Genomic DNA, 25,396 nt, shown 5'->3' with positions numbered 1-25,396 from the left:
ATCGTACGTTACGTTAAAAGCGTTAATTATCCAGGCCAGCGTAAGTTCCGCGTCGGACCCCGTATTTCGCCGTCCTCATAAGGGGCCCGGCCGAATCCACGATGGATACGATTAAAATGGACCCCCTTAATATTTATGGGGCAGAGAGAAAAATAAAAAAAAAGCGAAATAATTTACCAGCTTGTCTCTTACTACTCGTATTCTACTTTGTAGGTTTATTTCCTTGATATACGGCTTGTTAAATTCAGTGCTGAGAAGTACCCCTGAAGGTCTTTTAACAATACACAAAGAACAGTATTACAGTTTCAAAATGGCGGATCCCTGCGCAATGCAAAGATCTCGAGGTTTTGCAGCATGTCGACAAAATATTAGCGTCGTAGTTTATTTTTATTATGTTATTATTTGTATTAATTTTTTAAATGACGGTCGGTTGGCTTGGCCCACCCGGGAATGTCCGGTATCCCCGTGGACCAACCCTGGTTTGAGGTTTATACGATTTCGAAGCAAAAACATACGACAATTATCTGGTTTTATTACTAAAATACTGTTGTTTTAGTTCTATTCGTTTGGTTGTGAATTGTGCACGCTACGTCAATTTGATGTCATTTCCTACTTTTTATAACGAAAACAATATAAAAATGACATCACTCTGACGTTAAAGACTACATAATCTAAATCCGAATGAACGAACGAATAATTTTATGAAAAAAATCTATTATCATCGATAAAATACTTTATAGCGGATAATTATAAAACAATTCAAATTTTTTAATTCGTGTTAATCGACTAAAAGTATTAATGCGTAATTATTTACGTTAAACTTTCTTGTTTATATTTAAATAATTTTATTAGGAGCGAGTGACGTCACGCGTTGTCAGCTGAGGCCTGTTGCTGTTGGAAAATGGCAGCGGACGACGGGAGGAGGAAGGATGGAGTGTTTGTCGAGGAAGTCTCGGTTACCGACCATAACATAAAAGAATCGGATATACCGAATGGCGAGGACGAAGACGAGAGTTCGCATGTGCCATTAAATACAAGCTGGACTTTCTGGTTAGACAAGTAAGCATAATGCGATTTCTCTTTGTTTACTCTAATCGATTTTTTAAAAAGTCGAGCGTGTATCGTTACGTTATCGGTGATTGGTTAATCTAATCTTAGTTTAGTAACGACATCCAATAGTTTTTCGCATTACGTTCGGACCAGACGAACTTGTTAGGTTTGATTATGTTGCTGTTTCCTACAGCCAATTGCGTCATTGTTGTCTTTTATTTTACTCGAGAATTGTCACGCTTTTAAGTTTATTGTTTTTTAATATTTAAAAGATAATTCATCGCGTAATATTATGTAATTATTAATCGTAAAATAAATTATTAATTGTTCGAGTTGTCATCCGATTTTTAACTAATCGTCGCAGATATTTGCAATTGTCGTTCAAAATTAATTACAGTTAAGAAGTATTTAAAAAATTAACGTCGTATCGTTCTCATAATTTGCATAAAGAATAATATTTTGAATTTATGAAAATATGCAAAAGTTTAACTTTGATTTTATTTTGACATTTAAATTTTCAAAATTTAAATAATTGCCATTTAAAGAAGCAAATTATGATTATAAATCTCATAACAATAGTATAATATTGATTTTATCATCATCAAATTATCAACAAATTAATTTTATGGATATATTTTTTTAAAAATTAGATTATTGTTTTATTTATATACAGTGTATAATAATAATAATAATAATTTTTTAGGTAAACGTTGCCTGATTGATTTGGTTGATGTTACCTATGGTTCCAAAATGGCGGCTCGTCTCTGATTCCAGCAAATAGAAGAAAGGAAATAATGGGGACGCACGTTCTAACCTAACCTAACCTATTCTAATAAATTACCATCATTATTACCAACAAAATTATTAGAATAGGTTAGGTTAGAACGTGCGTCCCACCGTTTCCTTGCTGGAATCAGAGACGAGCCGCCATCTTGGCACCAAGGATACATTAACCTTTAATTACTAGTAGAAGTAATAATAATTTCATTATAATACGTTTATAATCTATAGATTAATTGCGATATTAAGAACGCCTTTAATTGTCTTTCTTAAATTATTTGTTTTAAATTGGACGTAATGAAAATACTTTTTTATTAATTTTTATTTAAAAATTCACAGCTTACATTATATGAGAAACTGCTAAATTTTAAAACTAAATTCGTAATTGTAAATAAACCCTTTACAAACAAGTTGTGAAGGGTTTATTTGCCGTTTACATACACAGGAATTATCTGCACAGCGATGACTCCGATGATATTATTCAAGGTGAAAGTGTAAAGTATACAATGCGATAGTCGGTGTTGAATTATCAATCGCGCGTTTTTTTTATATCGAGTTGTTTTTAACGAATTAACTTAATTTTTTTTAAATATTTTGTTTTAGAACCGAAAGAGGTGCATCGTTTTCCGAGTACGAAGCAAATTTGAGAAAGATATATACGGTTTCTACAGTACAGGTACGTTTTCATAATACTTGTAAAAACATTTAATTCAAACCTTATTACATGTAACCTACAAAGAAACAAACGAATCTTGCTTAATACAGTCTGTGTCAAACATCTATTGATATAAAAGTATCCCTAATCTAGCAAGCGCATCGCGGCAGTCCAGCCTATGAAGAAATTAAGTCGATAGCCCCAAAAGTGCTTAAAATGGCCGTATATACAGTACAATCTCTGTAATCCGGTCTTCGCTAGTTTCACGTGTCCGGTAATCCGACACTAGCGACTCTCGGCTATTACCGGCATGAATTTAGTCTCCGCTAAATTCGAACATTTTCCCACTAAACGTGACCCGATGTCGAGTCTGAGCTTGGGCTGGATATTAAACATCGTTAGACTCGTTATCTTAAGCTGCTGAAATCATATATAACGCTGTATTGTATAAACATAAAAATAACCCCACCAAAACTACTTTCCATTAAATTTCCCATTAAATTTAGTAGGAAATTAAGCGACAAGACACACAATTTAGTGGGAATCCACTAACTTGGCAACGTGAAGTACCGGCGGTAGCAACACGCTGGGCAAAACAGCAGAAGGCAATCGAAAACTATTTTAAAAGAATTGGCGATTAAAATAAACTAACTCTCTTACATTTTCAAGCTGTTCTGTGTGTGCTTTAAATCGATACGATGTACTAATATCATGTAAATAAATAAATTTTTCCTTTTGAATAATTAATCACTGAATTCACCTCACTTCCTATACTCCGGAAATTTCCTTAATCCGACGCTTTTTCGGTCCATTATATGTCGATTGCGCAGATTGTACTGTAATTGTGCATGCACCAATGATGAATAAAACAGTGGTTTACTACCATTTTCAGTGTTAACTCTAGAATAATATAACTTTTTATCGACGACTTTTTAAATTATTTACTTTCTCTTAGGAGAGTTTGTGATATCTTTTCTCATTAACGCTCTTTCCATCTCTTCCCGATTACACCTCTGCCGTAATATAAAACACTAGTAACAATAAAAGTATCAAATTTCTTTAGCGCTTCTATTTTAAAACCGAGCTTAAAAACCGTTTATTCAGTCTTTTTTCAAAATTGATAAAACCGATTAAAAGAAAGATTTTCAATAGAACGGATATAAAAATTTCAGTTAAAATTTAGTTATAAAACACAAGACTAGTGAAATCTCACGTCTTTTTTCGTGGATAGTGGAAGAAAAAAGACGTGAGATTTCACTAGTCTTGTGTTTTATAACTAAATTTTAACTCAAGCTTAAAAACAAAACTAATAATTCAAAATCTTTAATTTTGCTTCACAACATGCAAAATTCCGAAGTAAATTTTTGGGTTAATGTAATTCTTGGTCCCAAGATGACGGCTCGTCTCTGATACAGTGGGACGCACGTTCTAACCTAACCGAACCTATTCTAATAATTTGGTTGCTAATAATTATGGTAATTTATTGGAATAGGTTAGGTTAGGTTAGGTTAGAACGTGCGTCCCACTGTTTCCTTGCTGGAATCAGAGACGAGCCGCCACCTTGGCACCAAGAGTTACGTTAACCAAATTTTGTATAATCGTTTGGAGAACTGTTTCTAGTTTAACCATTGATTCTTAGCAGTGGATTTAAATCGTTTTGTAATCGGATAAAAGAAGCGAAACGTAAGCGTCGTTCGTAAATAATAATTATTTTAATTCAGAGATTTTGGAGCGTGTATAATAACATACCAGTTATCAACGAAGTTGGCGAAAAATACGGTTACTTACTGATGAGAGACGAGCGCAGGCCGCTCTGGGAAGACGACAAGAATCGACGGGGAGGAACTTGGAGGTTGAAGATTTCCAAACGGGACTCGGTAAATAGTCGTTAACTATTCATTTATAATTACGATTATAAGTTATAAGCTTACACGTTTCTTTCAGCCAGCCGTATGGAAAGAACTGTTGTTAGCTGCCATCGGCGAACAGTTTACGGATCACGTGGCTCCAGGTTAGTCTCCTTTATTTACGATATCTCAGATATTCCGTGGTTGTTACAATTATTGTCGAATTTCCGGTATTCCAGTAATTGTAATGACGAATTTGTAATTAGCTTCGTCAAATAATATAAACGGTCTTTTATCGCAATAAAATTTCGAGTACTCTAATTACTTTTATAATAATTGAAGAAACTTAAGCACTAAGACGAGATGGCGAAAGCGAGAAGCCTTAAAGAATCCTCTAATCTAGAGGAAGGAAATAATCTTAAAAGTTTGACATTTTAAGAAAAATTTCGATGAAACGTTTTAAAGATTTTACAGAAAGATGTCTTTTAATAAGATTATAGTTCGTGAATTAGTCTAAGAGCATCAACATTTACGCTAATAACGCGATGCGAATTCAATGCTATAAGCTCAAATTTAAACGGGAGGTTAATAAATCAAGTTAGTTTAGACAAATATTTGTAGAATAATAAACTTTATGCGACCATCACTTAATTTTAAGAATCGTAATATTAAAACTAATTTGGTAAGTGGATTCGCCTAAAAAACAACTAGAATTTCTTCAATTTAGAATCGTGATCAAATCGAATTTGTAAATGTACCTAAGAGCATCGATAGTGCTTCGTCGTGTTCGTATTTACAATACGAAATCTTATAAGTTCTTGTTCGAATTAAACGGAGATATTTTTGTTTATAAATTTGAAAAAGTTTTCTGGATAAAATTCGATTTGGATCTCTTCGACATTATTCGGCATTCTCCAGCTATAGAAAAGCCAACATTTCTCGCCTTTTTTCAAATGAATTTGTACTTAAAAACTATCGGCGGAATTAGCAAATTTTATGTTAAATTATTTCGAGACAAAACTCGTTTTACGTCCATACGGGTAATTTAATAGATTCTCGGATTTTTTACTCTTCGAATTATTTAATTACGACGAGAATCTAAATATAATTAGCTTAGAGATAGTTCAAACTCTAATTATTTATAATTTTTAAAACATTGTATGCAAAGCTTAGTCATAAATTTGAGTGTTTTATGGAATATATTATAATAATACATTGATCTTAATTATAGTGGATTTAAGTCGAATTTCTATAATTAGAATCATTTTATCGTCTTAATGTAATTTATAAAGTATGACATTTTCTATAGAACTTTATAAAAATTACGAAGAATTACTTAAATATTAACCAGTATAGCCTACATACGAATCACTCGAATTAGACGGTAATAATGATAATTTTTATATTTATCGAATGTCGATTTAAGAATTGCAAGATTTGATTTCTTTTTTAAGGTAGTTTAGAAATGCTGTTTATTATAAATAATAACGTTACTTACGTAAATAAAATGAATATTTAAGGGGACGAGATTTGTGGCGTGAGCATCAGTATTCGTGAGAAAGAGGACTTGGTCCAGATTTGGAACGTAAATTCTGCCATGGCGGAAAAAGCCACGGTGATGACAAAAGTACGAGAACTTTTGCCTAACGTTATCTTTCTCGCCGAATTTTATAAGCGTAAGTATTTTTTTGATTGTAAATATGTTTAATGCTGCGGTTTACGATCTGGCTTTCCCCACGTCCAATCACCTAGTTATTCCACCTGACATTTTCTGATACGGTAGCATTAACTTGTTGCGACTCGTCAATTTTATGATTTAAATAAAAACCGAGGGTTAATGTTACTTATGGTTCCAAAATGGCGGCTCGTCTCTGATTCTAGCAAATAGAAGAAGGGAAGCAGTGGGGACGCACGTTCTAACCTAACCTAACCTAACCTATTCTAATAATTTTGTTGATAATAATTATGGTAATTTATTAGAATAGGTTAGGTTAGGTTAGAACGTGCGTCCCCACTGTTTCCCTTCTTCTATTTGCTGGAATCAGAGACGAACCGCCATTTTAGAACCATAGGTAACATTAACCAAACCGAGAGTCAAAAAGCTTCCGTTTCTAACATTCCGACGTAATTTTTTTTTTTTTTTTACTTTAGCGAAAAACACGGAAAGAGAGTGAAATTTTAATGAACATACAGGTAACCCCGTATAACACGGTACTTCTATAGCACGGATTCGCTCTAACACGGTTCTAGAATTGGGAACATCCCCCGTATAACACGGTGCTTTTATAGCACGGGTTCATTCTAACACTGTTCGAGAATAAATTTACAACATGAAATGTAATAAAAACTGTTACTAGTTGATGATACTCATGCTGAGATCATCATATAGGATGAATAATCTTCTGGTAAAATAATAAATAAGCATTTTACCCATGAAAAAAATCTACTATATAAAGCTGAAAAACCGGATTCTATCAATGTGTGCCAAAAATGGCCACTAGGGGCGCCCCTAGCAAGTATTTAAATTAACAACCTAAATTATTTTATATTTTTACAGTGTAATATTCAGTATATTGTTATTTTTATTTGTAATTTTGTATTTGCCTTTCGACTTGTGAATAATAAATCCGATTTAAAGAAGGATTTAACAGCATGTTTTTTAATTCTTGGAACCTAACCCCCCTTTTCGCACTAGTTCTTTGTTTCGTATAACACGGCAATTTTTTGGAACGTAACTCCCGTGTTATACGGGGGTTACCTGTATTTTTGTTTCCAGGATTCCATTTTTTCTTCGGGCGCCTTCAATCCAGTCACGCCTCTGTTCCGATACCAAATAATTTATTTGAAAATGTAAAGAGATAAGCGTTTATGACGTCGATTCCAAAAAGATTCGAAAACCGAAAGGGTTTAAGGAATCAATCCATTTTCGTAAATTGCTGTTTCGTACACCAATGGCGTAGCGATGGGGGTGCAAGGGGGTGTATCATGTACCGGGCGCCACTCGCAGAGGGGCGCCCAAATGGTCTCCAAGACAAATTATGTGTGTTTCTGGAGGGGGAGGGGGCGCCAATACAGTGTTGGGCGCCAGTTATGCCCCGGGCCCCAGTTATGTTTGCTACGCCACTGTCGTACACTAAACGACATATTTAGAAAAATTAAGTCTACGCTAAGAAATTTAAACTGCTGTAAAAATTCGATTTGGCGCTACCATTTATTTGTCATCGAAATTAGAAATAAGCAGAAGTACCCGAAATATTAAGAATTACTGTATATACAGTATTAAAGAGGTCGAGATGCGAATTTGGAAGTCTCGTAACTAAGCGATAGCCGTGTTTTGTAACGCAAAATCGTACATTTAATAATTCGCGGAGACCGAAGGGTCTTCTCTAATATTTACGAAAGAAACTCATTGTTATGAAACTAGAGAAGAAAAATTGAGAACAAGGCCAATAACAAGTTTCAAATTTGGCCACTTCGTTCCCCAAATTTGAAACTTTTCTCTTGTAGTTTCATTAAAAATTTACCTCATTTAAGACCTTCGCTTACAAATCTCGCCGAGCTCGAAGCTTAGGCTTATATACACCATCGCTATCATCGAAGTGGCAACAGATGTGCCATTTGTAGTTTGGCAAAAAATCGAATTGGGTGGGACGTTTGTCTTATCGCCGGTGGCGTTCTCGTCCAACCGAAATGACCGTTTGAGTGACCTGATACGTTTCGCTATAAATTAATGCCTCGACCGATTAAAACTCTATCATCTTTCAAAGTTGTCCTTTTTGAATTATCTTGTATTTTATTGGTGCAAGTAGGATGTAAATACTGTTAGAGATAATCGCAAAGAAATTCATAAACTTGACGATTATCGAGAATTGTGTTCCGTATAATGTAAAAAATGTGACAAAAATATCATTTTTGCCGGGTAAAAATCATATAAAAATTCCAGCAATGGGTTGCGTAACTTTCCCTGCTGTTATGAAATGTTATTAAAAATATAACTTTCATACTATTAATCATTATGGAATGGCAAAAGGTTAATTTTGAGGGCAGGGACGAGTTTTATAAATGTTAATAGCGGGTAAAATTTTTTATTAAGTCCAACTTCTCTCGACATATGATATGTGACCTACCTCTATCTCCCCCCCACTCCTCGGCCTTTAACCACCAAAATTTAATAGCATCAGTGCTCCTTACATACGAGTTACCGTGCCAAATTTCGTTTCTTAATCTTTACCCATCCTGAGATATTAAACGAAATGGTCACTCAACAACAAATGTAAACATGTAGGAAGGAAAAATATACAGTATTTGTAGGTGATGGAAAGTTGTTATAGCCTACAATACGAGATGTCGAAGGTCTAACATCGACACGTCCTATTATTACTATTTTATTTTCTTCCGATTGTACTCGGTGTCGCTTTCCGACTGTACTATTTCATTTTTCTATAAGAAGTCTACTTCCGTCCAATCGTTTCGTGTCGGACGATCGGTCGGTGAGACCAATGTAGTTTTTATTATATTAGGTATAATTTGCATAGAACTAAATGAAAACTTTTTTTAGATTTCCACATTATTAATTCCCAAAACTGATCCAAATTCGAGAAATAGTCTCTAAACTGTATTTATTTTTTAAAATTTTCGTTCCTTTTTTCTTACGAATGAATCTAGTTGTCAAGATACGAGTCAGTTCCCCCGTCTTTATCATTTGTCTCCCCAGTAGAGTACTGTACATTATTTTTTATGCAGTTCTTTCTTACTTTTTAAAACGATTTTAGAAATATGATTAAGATAACTGCACCCTTATTATTTTTTTGTAGTGAAATTTTCTCTAAAGAGAGATAAAAATGTGACGATAGTCGAATAACCATTGATTATTTATTAATTGACTACCTTTGTGAGAACTTAATTATAATTTAGTTAACCGGAAAGCTTCACTTTAAGACAAAAAAATCCAGCAACGAGTTGCTTAACTTTCCCCGCAAAGTTTGGTGGCGCTATCTGTTATGATGTTTTATTTTTAAAAGCTTTTAATAATTTTAAGTATTATAAAATGGCAAAAACATTAATTTTCAAGGTAGGGATGGGTTTTATAAAATATTGTAAATGCTAATAACGAGTAAAATCATCATTTAGTTTGACCCTACTGGAGATACACACGACCCTCTTTATCTCCCCATCCCGTCGATCTGTAACCACCAAAATTTAGTAGCATCAGTGACTCTAATACACAAATCTCCCTGCAAAATTTCAGAAATTTTCGCAGGAATTATTAAGCTTCAAAGAGGATGAACAAAATCGCGCTCCCCCACACATATATTAACATCCATACAGGGAAAAAAAACCCCGATTTTTTTTTTCATTTCTCGACGTTTCAAGGCCCCGAGTCCAAAAATGTAAAAGTCTGGGGGGTCAATCTTCTTATGTATCGCCATACTTTTCCTCTGTTATCTATAATAACCAGGAAAGTAAAAAATTGGTTGCCGTGTAAAAGTTAAGAATTGTTCCCATACAAATTATTAAATCTTGTGTACAGGATTTTCATAAATGTCAATTCTTAAGAAGTAGAAATTAGTTATGCAACGAATATTCGGTTACTATTCGGCCGAATACCGAATACCTAAAAACAGGAGTAAGAAATAACAAAAACGCAGTAAATTAATCATTTTGGTATTTAGATTTAATGTTATCGGGTTGGCGTTGTTTTTTATATTTATTTATAACTTATAACCTTCACAAAATAAAAAAAAAACATAATATTATTCACACGTGTTCACAATTTATAATTACAAAGATCAGCACACGTACACACCTATTCGTTCGAGAATCGTCGCACATCCGAGGGTCTGACCCTGCCTAATCTTCTTTTTAAACTCTCGTCTTTGCTCTTCCCTTTCTCTTTCCTCTATCGCTCTAGTCCACGTATGCCTATGCATACTTCATAATGCGCGCGCACGATACTTTCGATTCGTCACTTTTCCGTTGTAGATTCCCTCTTTATAATTACGTGACTCGTAGCCTGGTGATAGAGGAGAAAAGAGACAGACAGGACGTCGGTATAAGTCACAGTTATGATTTCACAGATTCGAGACAGCTCGGTAGCCCGAACGGCCCAGGCTTTCGCCCTTGCACGCTAAGTGACTTTCATTACAAGCACTTAGCTTTCCGAAGTCTACGAGAACAATTATTTGGCATTGACGGCTGCGAATTTCGCGCCAGTAAGCTGCCTCGACTGGTTCGACTATGTTATCGACTCAATTTCGTATTTATTTTCACATTTTCACTTCGCGGCCCTTCTCTTTTCTTTTTCCGTTATTTACACGTGTAGGTCATTTCATTGTTATCCACATTTAATATCATCATTTGTCACATACTGCCACGACGCTCTTGTCTGTCCGCTACAACTGTCAAGAATCAACGCGATTGGCGAAGCGTAGTGACAGCGGGCCAATAGAGAGCAGGGTCCTTGCCATAATGCGGTTTGCGCGCTAATTTTCGTACGTGCGTTAATCAAGCCGAATAGTTTGGCCGAATGTTCGGCTATCGGCCACGCTCCTGGCCGAATATTCGGTATTCGGCCCGAGGCCAATATACTATTCGTTGCAACATTAGTAGAAATGATAAATATAAGGAGAGCGCCTAATTTAATCGAAATTTAGATGTGTTTCTTAATTTTTATTTCCCATTAATTATATTTTGATTTTTACTGTTCGAATTTTATTAATTAATAAACACGCGACGTATTCATTCTTCTTGCTTTGGAATTGTGATGTAACCCGGTTATTGTTAAGATATAAATAGATTTACAAAGAAGGAATAAAATGACTGACTTTTCACTATTTATTTTTTTATATTGCCAATTGTTTTTATTTGGCAGTTCAGTAAACTGGAGAGGGCTTGCTCGACTTTTCCGGCACTCGAACGGGAGGTTAAGGGGACCATTAGGAAGTCCGATAATTTTCAATTATACTACAATATAAAATTTAAGTACAGTAATAATAAAAGCTGAAAAAAGGCCTATCTAGCAGCAATTTGACATTTTTGAACGGCTTACCATTAAATTAACATTTTAATTCAAAACAAAATAAAATTTCTAAATACGCGAATAAACAAAGAACTTCGTGTAAATTATTTAGACCTGTATCAAAAATTACGTGTTATTAATGAAAAATTTTAAAACATGGAAGCAATTCTACAGAAAATAATAACTCGTCGTCGGCGTCATCTTCCTGGTGTTAGACTTTGTTGAGTCTGATTAGTCAAAACCTCTCGTCCCACTTTCTTTTCAGAACCCCCTTCGCGAACAATCTTCCATTCGTTCTTTATTTAATTCGATTTCTCTATCTCGTCCATTGCCCGTAGAAAACAGTAACTTTATTAATTAACGTGACTAATTAAAGCCTAGAACAGGGGTGGCGAACCTATGGCACGCGTGCCCAAAGTGGCACGTAATGTATCATATGATTTCTGTCTTTTTCAATCAGGTTTTTTACATTTATTCGAATTAAAGGGTATTCGTTTAATTTCTTTAAATATCATTATTAAGAGTCTAAGACATTGGCACGCATTAACATCTTTAAAGCTAAGTATGCTTACAATATGGCACGCGGACTCAAAAAGGTTCGCCATCCGTGGCCTAAAATATTATAATTTAAGAGATAACAATATATTAATAATGTAAAAAATCGTTTTTATCGCTACGGTATTTTAATTACGATATACATCGTACATGTGCATATTTAAAAAGAACCGTAGAGAAAAAGAGCTCTGAGACATATTGCGCTTCCGTTGCTTGTTGAATTTTCATTTTTAGTTATCGAATTGGGATTGCGAACCGGTCATTGCTTCGACGATAAACTTCGTAAATATAAATATAATAATACTAAATTTCGTAACAAAATGAAAGCTGAATATATTTTCGTTCCTCTAATGCCGTCGGAGGGGAAGGTAGGCGAGGGACGGGCCCAATGTACAGTACATCTTTGTTCTCAAAAGCAGCCAGTCGACTGCTCTATTGCTTCGATCATCCCACGGTTAGATCGTACGAATATAATTAAATACTAATCATTATTTACACAGTTGTTTTCTAAACATAAAGTTTACAAGCTCGATACATTCTATAAAATGTTATGTATCAATGAAAGATTGAAAGGGCAGTTGGAAAGCTATAGAATATGTGGTTAATGTTACCTATGGTTCCAAGATGGCGGCTCGTCTCTGATTCCAGCAAATAGAAATGGGGACGCACGTTCTAACCTAACCTATTCTAATAAATTACCATAATTATTACCAACAAAATTATTAGAATAGGTTAGGTTAGGTTAGAACGTGCGTCTCCACTGTTTCCTTGCCGACCCGCCATCTTGAAACCATAGGTAATATTAATCGAATATGTTAAACGAGAACCTCCGTTCGTTGACGACAAACGAAAATTCTCATTTATTGAAATATTTTGTACTTCTTCGGCTCCGTCATCGATACCGAAATATTGACACGACCGAAAAAAAACTTTTCGTGGAGCTTCCCGGGATTCCATTCGACCCACAATGTTGACGACATCGAGAGAAACTACCAGGAATTTCCGTTTCTCTCGCTTGCATATTCTATGCCTATAATTAGACTGCGCTTATTGCATTCGATATTATCCTAGTGGAACATTTAAAACATTATTTTTACTGGTCGAGTCAGTTAACACAATTATGTATCGATGGCCGACGGTGAAAATTGGCTTTGCGGATTCTCAGAAATTTTCCAAGTCTGTAGGGTCTCGAACAAACCCATAATAATCAGAGAAAAGATCTCTGTGCCCGCGGGGCAGAAATAGTTAATAATAATTTTAGAATCGGGTAGTTTTTGAGTGTTCTAAACACTTAATTGGGACTAATTCACGAGGATTCGAGTGCAATTTTCACGGTGGAAGAAGAGCTCCTGACCATAATAATTCGAGGACTTTTCGAGCAACGATCTTCGGAAACTTGGTTTTAATTACAAGTTGGGAATATCGCCACGAAAAGTATTTTTGTATGTATTATGGCTCGTTTCGTAATGTATAATGTGATGAAAATACTTAAGAGAGACGTTTCGTTCTATGTATAATAAACTGAATACCTGATCGATGACGAGAGAGATTAATATAACACTTCAATACGACGATAGAAATCAATAAGAGAAGTGTTTCTAGACAAATAAAAGCGACTTTTCTCTCTACGATAAAAACTGCATCGAATGTAACGATTTTCTGTTGAAGAAAATCACAATTAATGCAATTTGATTACTCAAAGCAAGAGAAAATTTAAAATTTTTAAATGCCTACTACTACAAATACTATAATTGATCCGAGTTGCGAAAATAGTTGCTCCTTGCACAGTTCGAACCCGTCAAGGGTACACGCCGGTTTCTATCCTACGCGTACGTTACACTGTACTAAGAAATATGCACGGTGTCTTTTAGATTATTAAAAATAATGGTCCAACTGCTTTGAAGGAATGGAACGATTTTATTCACGTTTCGTCTTTCGAAACTGAATCGTTACATTATAAGGAATGAATAAACTAATTTCAAAGACATAAAGAATGCTTGTTCTAAATACGAATGAAGAAATTCGAGCCGGCTGAGATTTTTTTAAAGTTTCGTATTTTATAGCTACTGTATTAATGTATATATAAATATATTATCGATGCGCAGACTAAACATTTCTATTATTTATTCAATTGTTGCTTGCGGTTGTCTACGGTTAAGATAATTGTTATAACGTTTTATTTAATATTTATTATATCATCGAATAGGATCTGGCTTTTTAGGATCTAGAATAGTTTTTATAAACCTTACGATTAAAACCTATACGTATATAAAGGAATGAGCATCGAAAAATGTCACGGGTAGCCAATCAGAGTTTCGTATATGACACGTGATCTATATTCTGCACGTAATGTAAATAAAATGGCTGTCGTTACGAAGTGCCAAATTTGTCCTGCCAGTCGCGAAGCGCACGAATAGTTAACTCAATTCCGGACCAAGTTACTCTGTTTAGTAAGAATCAGAACACTTAAAATACTCTATTTTAAACATTTTTTTTCCAAATTAATGTTTCTATTTATTGAATTTTTATTATCTCGAATTTGTGATGTTAAAAGAAAATCAGATAAAAACGTTAATCTGTATTAATTAATTAACCACTCCAATCCCCCTAAATTTATCGCTGTTTAATTTTCCTGTCTTATAAAACGTAAGTGTGTTTATAATAATTAAAATATGTTCATTTAATACTTTCGTATATATAATATCTTGACGACTATTATGTATAGTACAGAACGGGACGTTTAAAGTACGTTATAATTATAAAGCATTTAAATTATCGTTTAAAATATTCAATTATATTTATGGATTTTTCAGAATTTTTGTAGTCAAGTTTTAGTACGAAAACGCACGTATTTCTTTCGTTAAAGCTCTACAGAACGGAAGGAGAAAGTCCATCCGTTCTTCTTACCTCGCACTCGCTGCCTGCGCAATGACACACCTGTTCATTTACATCAAAATTCTGCCGATCGCACTCGGCAAACTGCGAGAGTGCCACCATTATTTCTCCCTGGCCTCGAAGATTTAATCGACAATTTCCAGTACTTGCGGCATATTAAAGTTCGTCGCAATCTGCGTATATTTTAAAAAGTATTTAATAATATATATAACGACTCTAATTAGTTTCGTGCGTATAGTTATTTGAAACGAAAACGATTTCTATTTCGGATGATAGTGGTGGCTATCTGGTGTCGTTACGGTGCGTCCATAAATTACGTAATGCAGATACGGGTGGATGGGTTTGCAGATAATGCAATGAGTTACGAGGAGGTGGAGCGGCCACAAAAAACGTAATGCTAGGATTTCACCATCAGATAACAGATTGATTTGTTTCTGAAGAATTCGTAGCCAGCCCTACTGTAATGTCACTGCTTCGTGCGTAATTGATAAATTAACGTAATGTTCGGTATCCCGTGGTGTGTATTATTCCCTTAGTACAATTAAGGGGTCGATCCAAGACATTCGTTACGCAATCTTGAAGATGGGTACGTGCGACTACTTATGGAGCTTTACAGGATATGGAACAGTAGTTGAAAAGTATAAAATTAGCGTTACGTAACTTATGGATGATTCTACGGCCGTAATCGTACCAGAGAGGCACTCTGGTACTTTTTTTTAAAAGCAGGGCGAAGACCTTGTTCTTTGTTAAGTCCAATCCAGATGTTCTTGCGAACATCTAGGTTGGACTTTAGACTATGTACCTCGCCAAAAAAATGAGAAAATTACTTCTGGTGTGGTTTCTTGTTCTGATTGCGAATACGTAGGCCATTTTTTGCTCATTTAAGCCGTTTTGCAGATATTGCGCCACGAAGTTGCGCTTTCCCCCATAGATAGTGGCGATTCAAACTAGGGGTCGCTGGTTAGCACCCTAGCATTTTCTAATTTAGGACTACACCGCTGGATGATTCTATATATCAATTCCTGCAGATTTCTAAAGATCTTTATAATTATTTAACTGTAACAAAAACAAATACAATCCACAGAAACATATACATGATAGTTCGAATTCTTTTTGTGCGCCGATACACACCAGTGATATTTTGACGCAAGGATGCAGTGTCCATAAGTACTGTACATGAAAAGCAGACATACACGTGACGCATGTGCATTGCTTTATCTTTTATTTACTTCCATGTGTATAAACTTTTTTGTATTATATAAAAAATTTTATACATTGGCTTCTTTTTCGCATTGCGAATATTTTATAGTAATATTAATAAAATCGAATTTAAAACTGCGTTAATTTCAGCATAAAATATTTTTTCTGTGTTTATCCGTGGACATTATTGACATAATATTAATTACAAATGTCAGTATCAAACAATAACAATCAGTATGAAAATTTGAAATGTTTGTGTATGAATAAAAACAGAATTAATATTTAACACTTTGAATAATTATAAAATTATTTTAATAGCTCACGTGACTCATCACGCTTACGAAGGAGAAAGAATAACTTCTTGAAATCAAGAAAACGTAAGTAATCGTTATTATAGGAAAACGGTAACTAATACAATAAACACACACACAAACGCATATTATAATGAATTGAGTTTTGTAATAAAAGTTTTTGTTTCAGAATATCTAAACATTTATACATAAGTGTTAACCGATCTAAATGTTGGAAGAGTAGGAGCATCTTCCAATCTAGTTGGAAAAGATTATTTAAAAAAATATATAAATAACGATGACGATAAAGACCAGCTGGATCTTCCGAATGAGGAAGACGACGACACAAAAAAAAAGTTCTTCCTAAGCTCAAAAATAATAATTTCTTTTTTGTTTATGTTGGAAAATCGAAATATTTCAATCGTAATATTTTTCCTAAGTGCAAATACAGGAGTCGAGATTTTTCGAACGACACGGTTAAATCGTTACGAAACGATAACTTTCGAGGTATTGGATGTTTAAGAATTCCATTTCTCGAGTTTTGCGAGTCATTTATCACTATTTTGTAAAATGTTTGTCTCGATGATATCACGAAAAATGACGTGCTTAAAACAAAATAAGTGCCATAATTTATCATTTGATGTCCTCGTGAATTCAGGCACTTAAAAACTCATTTGTGATCCTTATATCCAGGTGCCAATAGTTGTTGTTTATTATTATTATTAATTTTTGTTCGTTATGTTAAACGTTTCGAAGAATCTAAAAGTAGATATGCCAAGTTTCAACAATGTATTTTTCATTGTTTTACAAGTGATAAAATCCAGTCAATATATATGTAAATATATAAATTGTTTTATCTACTATTAGTTTATTTTTTCATTACTTCGACATTATAAAATGACTTAAAGAAATAGTAAAAGTTCCCTCGAACGTGCTCTTATTACTTGTAAATAATTATCTTCCTTTTTAAAATTTAGCTTTAAAAAAAAGGGTAAAAAAAAGTTTTGTTTTTTTTAGATTGTGAAAATTACAATCTTGAGATTGTCGGCGAATGAATAGTGAAAAAAATATTTAAAAATAAAAAAAGATAGCATTCTGTAAAAGTGCTAAGAAGAAAATAAAAGTTTATTTTAAAAGTTTTTAAATATTTTATTATATATAAGTATATTCTGCTCTACAATTCTAAAATAATAACATACATATACAAGTAATAAAATGAAATAAATTAATAAAAGACAGATGTTCAGAATCAATTTCTTGTTATTAAAAGCTATGCAAATGTTATACAAACAAAATGTCATATAAATATATATTTGTCTGTTCGAAAGATGATACGTGCCTTTACATGACGACGCAGCAGAGGCAAGGAGAAAAGGGTCCGTTCCGCTGAATGGTAGAAAAATACGGTACTTGATTTGGCACCTGTCGTCGATAATGTCTTCCTTGATAAGTGCTCCACATCTCTTCTCTCTGCAATTTATAATTATAAATATTTACTAGTTCCATTTTTAAATAAGCTTACATAAAACTAATCGAAAGCGCAAAATAATAGTAATTTTTAATTTATACTTTTATGGGATTACAGATAGCGAAATGTTAAGAAAACCCTTATGTTCTACTTCGCCAAAGCTTGAACTTTTCCTTCAATGGGATACACATTATATTATGTCATCGATGATCCAACTTTATGCTAGAATCTAAGTTAATCATCTATAACGAAATTAAACGATTCTCATAATTTATTTTCGATTTGTTAATTAAATTTTCCTATTTTGAAATAAGCCATACTGTTTAATATTATATCAATGAATTTTAAAAGTGAGCAGATTAACTTGAGTCCAGTTATTCAACGATATACTAGAAATAATCGATACAGTGACTATTTTACTTTTTAAGAGTAGAGGGTTTTATTTTGTAAATGGTATAGACTATCTTTGCATTTTGATTTGGTTTGCTCCTACGTAGGTGCTAAAGACGTGTGAAGAAAACTCGACGTTAGTCGGGTAAAAACCCTAGACCAACTAATAGAGTTCGGTGGGTTTATCCACTCCTTCATTTGTGTAAATTTTCATTACCCTTTTCTTCTAAATTCGATAATTATATTTTAAAATTAACTGTATCGAGAATTGCTTGAAATCAAATAAAAAATAATTTGCAAACAAGTCACTTACTCTTTGAAAGATTTAACTTTTAAAAGTTGTTCTTTGTACATTTTTTTTTTTAATTTAGAACTGGCAAAAAACTTTTAATGTGTATCTCTTTCCTATCACTTTTTATATAGCGAAGTAAATTGATGAACAGACGAAATGGCTGTTGTTACTGTATGGATCTGGTTATATATCTACACATGTGCAAGCTTATCGACGATAACATGCCTAAAAGAAAGTCGCAATTTTCACGAAATACATCATGTCGAGGGACTATTGGAAATCTTATTACTTTCGATGTACGTAAGCTACCTTACTCCTTCCTGCTGATTTCATTTTCCCTGCAAGCTCCCAAACCTTTTGAGCGATCTGGACAACTTTTACATAGTTAGTCTCTACAATCTCCAAATAATATAGGCCTACGCTACTTTAAAACTCTGATGCTCAATCCTCCCCCTGATTTCATCCCCGAAACTGCCAAACCCTTTTATTGATATGCACCAAATTTTGCATAGGTATTGTCTACCATCTTACGCTACCCTATAACGATGACAGCTCAATCCCCTTCCTGAATTCCCAGGCAATGCTGGGCATTCTTTACTAGTAGTCTATTAAATAGTTTACTTATCATTATAATGATATTTTCCATAGACGTGGTTACATGGGGACACTTTCATCGAGGGTAGAGAGAACTGATTTGCCCGAAATTTCACACAAATAAAAGCACAGGTACCAATATTTTATGTCATCTGATGATTTAACCTTTTGTACTTTCCCTGGCTAATCTTTTTGTTCTCGCTTTGCCCGTATTTTGGAGGGGGTCTCCTGTTCTCCGATTCGTATGCCCATGATCGTAGATTATGGTTTCGATATAAATAATTATTTCGTCTTAAATATAAATTTAAAATAAAAATAAATTTTTTGAAGTTCCGTCGGATGTTAAAATTCTTTTTAAAAAATTAAAAAAAAAAGACAGTCGTTCCGGAAAAAAATTCTTCTAGACGATCACCATTTTTTATTCTTGTTCTAGAACAAACTTCTTAGATGACCAGACCTTCCTTTTTAGGCTACTTAGCCATCTAATGTTAAAACGTTCCTTAAAAACAAAGTTAGTCCAATTAAAATTAAAAAAATAAAATAAATTGTTAAAAACACCGAATTTATTTTGTGTTAATAAGCATTATATTCTCCAGTATGTTGTTCATTCCATTATTTCCAGAATATCAACGAGAATTACTTTCCTGTGTTAATAAGTTTCTGTACGACTTTTCCAATTTTTAAAATGTTTTTCAATTTACCTGACACAAAATTTCTCTTCTGAGTGGAAATTTGATTCACGAGATGTGTATAAATACAAATAAAATCTTATGCTAATTATTAAAGATCTGCTAAACATGTCATAACTATTGAAATTATTTAGAATACAGTAGTTTGTTTCATTAAAAATACTAAAGGCCAAGTTCAGTGTAAATTAATAATAATAATAATGGATGTATTAAAATCCATTAATACACAGGAAATAATCATTTCGAGCACGAAACGTTGGCCTAATTGTCTGATACGAATTTAATCTTACCTGAATAATCGGATTTTTTATTTCTTCGATAACTTCATCACCGGATTCCTCAGACTGTACTCCACTATCTGCTCTGCAAATTTCCGATTTCTCGTTTAACCGAATGGTAGGCGTATCGTCATTGACGACCCTTTTAAACTCGTTATCGTAAGGTAAACTTTCTTTAGTTCTTAATAATTCGGCTGCTAACGAGAGTTTATTAACGTAAACGTGTTTGTCGGGCGAAGCACTAGTTTCGTACCTGTGACCTAAAATTTCGACATCTTCCGATCCGGCTTCGCTTGCAGTATCCATTTCGTGTACTTCTATTTCCATTCTACTGCCCGGTGGATCACGTAAATCTTCCGGTAGTTCGTCTTTCGTACAAGTCGCGCTGGTATCAATATCATCGGCTCTACTCTCTGGTCTACTATCTTCGTCCGTCACCGATTCATCGTAAGCCAATTGATATATGGCTTGGTTAGCTTGAAATGCTTTCTTGTTCAATTTATTTAGTTCTAATTCGGTTTCTCTTAAAAGATTCTCCGAATAATTATAGTATGTCGAAGTTTGTGGACTGGCCGATACTTCCGTTTTCTCTTCGACATCCTTAACTTTTAAAGTGTCTTCCGAACAAGGATAAACTTTAAATCTAGAAACTGTTTTGACTCCATCCATTTTGTGTGCTGAATCTGCGTTGTTCTCACTATTAAGTTCTGATTCTAGCGTTGCTATATTGGGAATAATACTAGTTGGATTATTGCCATTGAGTGCATCAGCAGTATCAGCAATATGCTCTTCATTCGTCAACTTATCGTCAACTTTTTCTGAACTAATGGAAGGATCGATCGAAATTTGATCCGAATTTTCGTTCCGATCTGTATTCATTGCGCTTTCTGAATATTTTTTGTTATTAGAATTTGCATATCGGATCACATCGCAAGAAGGAGTCGATATAGCATCCACTCCCGGTTTAATTTGCTATAAAATTAAACGGTAATAGTAATTATGACTCAGTCGTTTAATAGAGAAGTGATTAAAATGTCCACTTACTCTTAACTCGTGAACTATTGGCTTACGTTTGTTCCTTTTCTTTCTTCTTATATCCTGCAAAGGAAATTCCGCTATTGGAGCTGAAAAAAATAATGATAATTTTTATTAAAAATTAAAAGAAATTCCGCTATTGAAAACTAAAAAAAGTAATTTTGTTTGAAAAAATGGTCGAAACAATAAACATATGGTCAATGATATCATATAGCAAAAATTTATGTATTAGGCGGATGACGGAAATGAAAATTGTTTGCCTTCCAAAACTTTAAAAATAATGTTAATGATTTAAAAAGCAAAGAATTGGGAAGTATACATTACGTTTTATTATTGGAAAATAAATAGTAACAATCAAACTAAATATTGCTTAACGAGAATATAGCTTTAGACAATTTTTTCTAATTACCATCGAGGTTTTCGTACCATTTAAGGACACAAAATTAGATTAATATATCGATAAGTGTTAGCGTTTGGAACCGTAATTTTACCAATAAACATTGATTATAATTAAGAGAGATATTACTCACTAATGCAGTGAATTTTCTAGCCGACAGCGAGTGATTCAATTGACAAGAAAGCAGAAGCCAGGGCCGCGTTACGTCATTCGGGGATCAAAATAGTACATTAAGCATCTACGCTCGACCGTCCTTAGCTGTCGTCATTGGACGGAAGATATTGCTACTAACATGCGAAATATTACTTATTTTAGCATTAAAAAGAGTATTTTTTAATAAAGTACTTACTGCTATACACGGATGGTCCGAACGTATATCCGGGATATAAATAAGGAACAAACGTTAAATCATCCGACACGTCTCTCGGACACTGTAAATAAGAATTGGCCCAATAAGGAGACGAAGTGTTATTCTTTCTAGGAAAGTTTTCCGGCTGGCGACTCGCATTAAAGTTCAAGTGACTAAAACTCATATCGTTTGACCATAATGGAGTAACTGTCGGGGGAGCGTAGATGGGATAAAATGTTGCTGCCGTGTCAAAATCAACAGGCATCCATAACCCTGAAAAATATATCTATATATTAACCACTTAAAAGTTATAGATCACTTTAATTACTTGATAATTTTAATTTTATCCTTTCTGAGAGGAAATTAATATGACCTGTTCTTTATACAAACCATTTACGTAACATCCAGTGATTATTCTATTATCTGCTACACGTTCGCCATCTATTGGGATATCGGAGAATGCTTCTAAAAAAATATTAATAACTTCTTAAACAAAATGAAGTCTTTATTTTAGTAATTAATATAGAATATAATGATTATAACTGTATAAAAGTATAAAGCGTTTAGAGTAAGTTATATGATCAGAATATAGTTTTCTTGCTGTAAAATTATGTAAAAAATTATTTAAATTATGCATTTAAACTATAAGCCTTTAAATGTTCGTTTTAATTAAACTATTCCTATTCTTGTGCTCAATTCATAACTAGAGCAATTTTTTAAAATTTATATATTAATTTATGTGCGTGTGTGCTTACGAGAATTTACTTAAATAATTTACCTTTATTCTCAGATGTGTTTAAAACAGTTTTGATATCGGAAATCTCTTTCGACGATTCTGAAAGAAAAATAAGTGAATATAAATCGTAATTTTTTATTTAATTTTTCAACTATTTTATGTAAATAGTTTTACATAATAAAAAAATAATTCACAATAACCCTTTTGATACGATTTATTCACCTTTCAGTAAGTAGGATATATACTCGTACAAATGAAAAAAAAAAAAAACATGAATTTAAATAATTGGATCTATTTAGGTTGGTATTAATTAAATTTTGAACAGAATATTTAGGATGTTTAGACTCCAAGATACAGTGGATACGTTCTCTAGAATAAAACAAAATAAGTACCATTCTTCAAATCATAAAAGCGTAAGAAACGTGCCTGATCGTGAATTTTCTGACCCCTAAACCGTCAGTGTCACCTCGCAACACTGTATTAGTATCAAAATAAAGAGCGAGAAGTAAAATGTTAAGTCACCAATACTTTTCTAAATGCTGATCTACGAGTTTTTGTTATTCTAGGTTCTTGACACGGTTTTATTTAGAAACACTTCAACCACATACAATTATAATAGGTCCATTAATAATGGTAATTTATATGGACAACAAACATATCAATCCGAAATAAAATATTAAAGTTTAAGTAATGAATTTTGATAAAATTAGTTGTACTACCTATCAAAAATTTTACACGAGTATTTTATAAAATATCCTTAATTAACCTTTTAAACATCGCGTACAGTTTACATACAGCCTTACTTAATCATTAGTTAAGTATTTGCAACGGAATAACTTACTTTCGTCATAGAACCGATACTTTTTAGATCTTTTTAAAAATATTAATATTCAAGTTGAGTCTTAAAAAGTATATTTTTAAGCTCGATATTTAAATATTGATACAAAAACGGCGTTAGAATTAACCAAAACATTGATTTACCTTCCACTCGATCGCACGATCCGTCTTCTCTCCTGGTAGGAAGTACATTATCTGGATAATATAAACGAAAAGACTTCATCAATAAACTGTGGCGACCAGAACCGATTACGTATATTAATCTACGACGTTTTCTCCATAGCATATTTGTTAAAATCGAATTTTACAAGCCTTGTAAACCGCGGATGCTTTCTACCATGGGAAGAGGGGAATGATGTCAAAACGTCTAAATTTAGACCTTGCGAAAATGACTCTCCTTCTATTTATTACAATGCCGTGTGTATGTTTTTTAATTTTATATTTTCGAATATATATATTTTTAAAGAACTTTTTACCATAATTCACATATAAGAGAATACACGAACATTTTTTCCCATTTGGCATTTATAAAAATAACTTCGTTCGTTTGCCAAGGTGAACCTAAATTTAGTATTGTTCTCGTGCACTTAACTAGGTATTGTAAGGGTTAATTTTTGTAAGTTTTGCACCGTTTTGTGTAAATTGAGTGAATTTAGGTCAAAGTTAATATATTCAATTTTAATACGTAAAATATAAAATAATTAAGGAATTTACGTAATATATTACCTATAGATAACTTCCTCCATTTTATTTTCTTCTTTTTTCCTCCCATTAATAAATATATTTAAAGGAAAGAAGAACAAATTTTACTTCAAATTAAATAGCACGTGCTTGCTTAAATAAAACAGACGAACTTTTTCGCAGGTCACGAACGCGATTGGCTTTAGGCTGTCACGTGATCCACTTTCGTTTACAATTTATATTTTTATTTTAATTGTTATTTTATTTTCGTAAATTAAATCGTTAATTTTCAATTATTTAATTTAAACTATTATTATTCTTATTCTTATTATTATCTAAAATTAAATATAATTGTTTCGTTATTTTTATTCTCCAATGAAGACGGAGAATGTGTTTTAAAATGATCGTGATTGATGTATTTTGTTAAATAAAAACAATATACATATTTTTTAACATTTGTTTTATTTATTAATTATTTTCCGTGTATAATAAATAATAAATTCTTATGTATTGAATCTTTTATTCTGTATCGTATATCTGGAAAGATGCCAATTTTTGATATTTTATCCTTTTTAAAATTTGGAGGCCATCTTGCGGGCGGTTAAAAGAATCGACTTTAAACAAATGTACAGTACCTGTTACCTAATATGTGCAAATTATACATAATAATAATAACTTCATTTTTATAATTTATAGAAATATTTTTACAGAAATAAATAACCATGTTTCAAGTTAACACTGTTGAAGACTCGTATTTTTTAATTTTAAAAACGTAATTCGAAATACTGTGTGTCAATCTTCGTACGAATTTATACGAGATTCTTACATACGCCCGCTATAACTAAACCACCTGTCGTAGCGCTGCAGAAGTAATTAGCGCCTATAAGGAGGTGACCATGCCAGCCCATTTAACGTCATTTCAGCGCTCCTAGTAGCAAAATACAGAATCAAAGAAAATTAATTCAGAAACCAACAGAGATAGGCAGAAGTCCAATTACAAAATGAAAGAGCATTGTTTAATTAGTATAAAATGATACTTGGTTCAGTAGAAACACGAGAAAGAATAGAAAAGACTAAGAAAGCTAAGACTAAGAAGGAAAACCCATTTCTTGCGGCACACCAACAGGAAAGTAGTTGCATGAAAGTCTATGGCATTATGCTAATTCGGAGTTTGGGAATACCTGTAAGATAATGGACCATGCGTCCGGTTTTTAGGTAGCCTATCCCGTTGCCCTCAAGCACAGCTTCGGGATGCCGAAATGTCCCGTTTTCAGAAAGAGAACAACCCACGGTAACAATTTCGAAAAAGCGCGAAAAGTCAAAAAATTATCCGACGGAAGCATCTAATAGCATGGCATGG

The 25,396-nt window shown here is 33.2% G+C and overlaps 2 protein-coding genes across 3 annotated transcripts; one reads left to right on the top strand and one right to left on the bottom strand.

Annotated features, from left to right (window-relative positions):
• The first annotated feature begins 704 nt into the window (after positions 1-704).
• Positions 705-17,429, top strand: LOC136974456 (eukaryotic translation initiation factor 4E type 3-B-like). The gene is made up of 7 exons (XM_067269366.1): positions 705-1,059; positions 2,434-2,506; positions 4,207-4,362; positions 4,430-4,496; positions 5,853-6,008; positions 16,319-16,377; positions 16,481-17,429. The coding sequence occupies exons 1-6, from the start codon at positions 902-904 to the stop codon at positions 16,363-16,365; spliced, it is 657 nt and encodes a 218-aa protein (XP_067125467.1). The 5' UTR covers positions 705-901; the 3' UTR covers positions 16,366-16,377; positions 16,481-17,429.
• A 30-nt stretch (positions 17,430-17,459) lies between these two features.
• LOC136974446 (uncharacterized) lies at positions 17,460-24,209 on the bottom strand. 2 transcript variants are annotated; one of them, XM_067269346.1, is made up of 8 exons: positions 24,082-24,209; positions 23,500-23,550; positions 22,561-22,617; positions 22,173-22,247; positions 21,783-22,055; positions 21,046-21,125; positions 20,014-20,973; positions 17,461-17,760 (listed from the first exon to the last, which is right to left on the bottom strand). In XM_067269346.1, the coding sequence occupies exons 1-8, from the start codon at positions 24,125-24,127 to the stop codon at positions 17,632-17,634; spliced, it is 1,671 nt and encodes a 556-aa protein (XP_067125447.1). In that variant the 5' UTR covers positions 24,128-24,209; the 3' UTR covers positions 17,461-17,631. The 2 variants fall into 2 exon arrangements, with proteins under 2 accessions (XP_067125445.1, XP_067125447.1); XM_067269344.1 differs by lacking the exon at positions 24,082-24,209 and having other exon boundaries at positions 17,460-17,760; positions 23,500-23,703.
• Between the last annotated feature and the right edge of the window lie 1,187 nt (positions 24,210-25,396).

This window comes from Centruroides vittatus, unplaced genomic scaffold, assembly GCF_030686945.1.
Source record: "Centruroides vittatus isolate TY-2023 unplaced genomic scaffold, ASM3068694v2 contig_349, whole genome shotgun sequence".
NCBI lineage: Eukaryota > Metazoa > Arthropoda > Arachnida > Scorpiones > Buthidae > Centruroides > Centruroides vittatus.
The sequence above is the reverse complement of the archived record's forward strand: the minus strand, read 5'-3'. Positions and strand labels throughout refer to the sequence as shown.

What these genes read in the sequence shown, in the direction of transcription:
- LOC136974456 (XM_067269366.1), top strand. Translation starts at nt 902, where the DNA reads ATGGCAGCGGACGACGGGAGGAGGAAGGATGGAGTGTTTGTCGAGGAA. An exon ending in ATACGGTTTCTACAGTACAG is followed by an intron (nt 2,507 to 4,206) that starts GTACGTTTTCAT and finishes ATTTTAATTCAG; the next exon opens with AGATTTTGGAGCGTGTATAA. An exon ending in TCTCGCCGAATTTTATAAGC is followed by an intron (nt 6,009 to 16,318) that starts GTAAGTATTTTT and finishes TTATTTTAATAG; the next exon opens with CTCACGTGACTCATCACGCT.
- LOC136974446 (XM_067269344.1), bottom strand. Translation starts at nt 23,641, where the DNA reads ATGCTATGGAGAAAACGTCGTAGATTAATATACGTAATCGGTTCTGGT. An exon ending in ATCGTGCGATCGAGTGGAAG is followed by an intron (nt 22,618 to 23,499) that starts GTAAATCAATGT and finishes TTTTTCTTTCAG; the next exon opens with AATCGTCGAAAGAGATTTCC. An exon ending in TAAAAAATCCGATTATTCAG is followed by an intron (nt 17,761 to 20,013) that starts GTAAGATTAAAT and finishes TATAAATTGCAG; the next exon opens with AGAGAAGAGATGTGGAGCAC.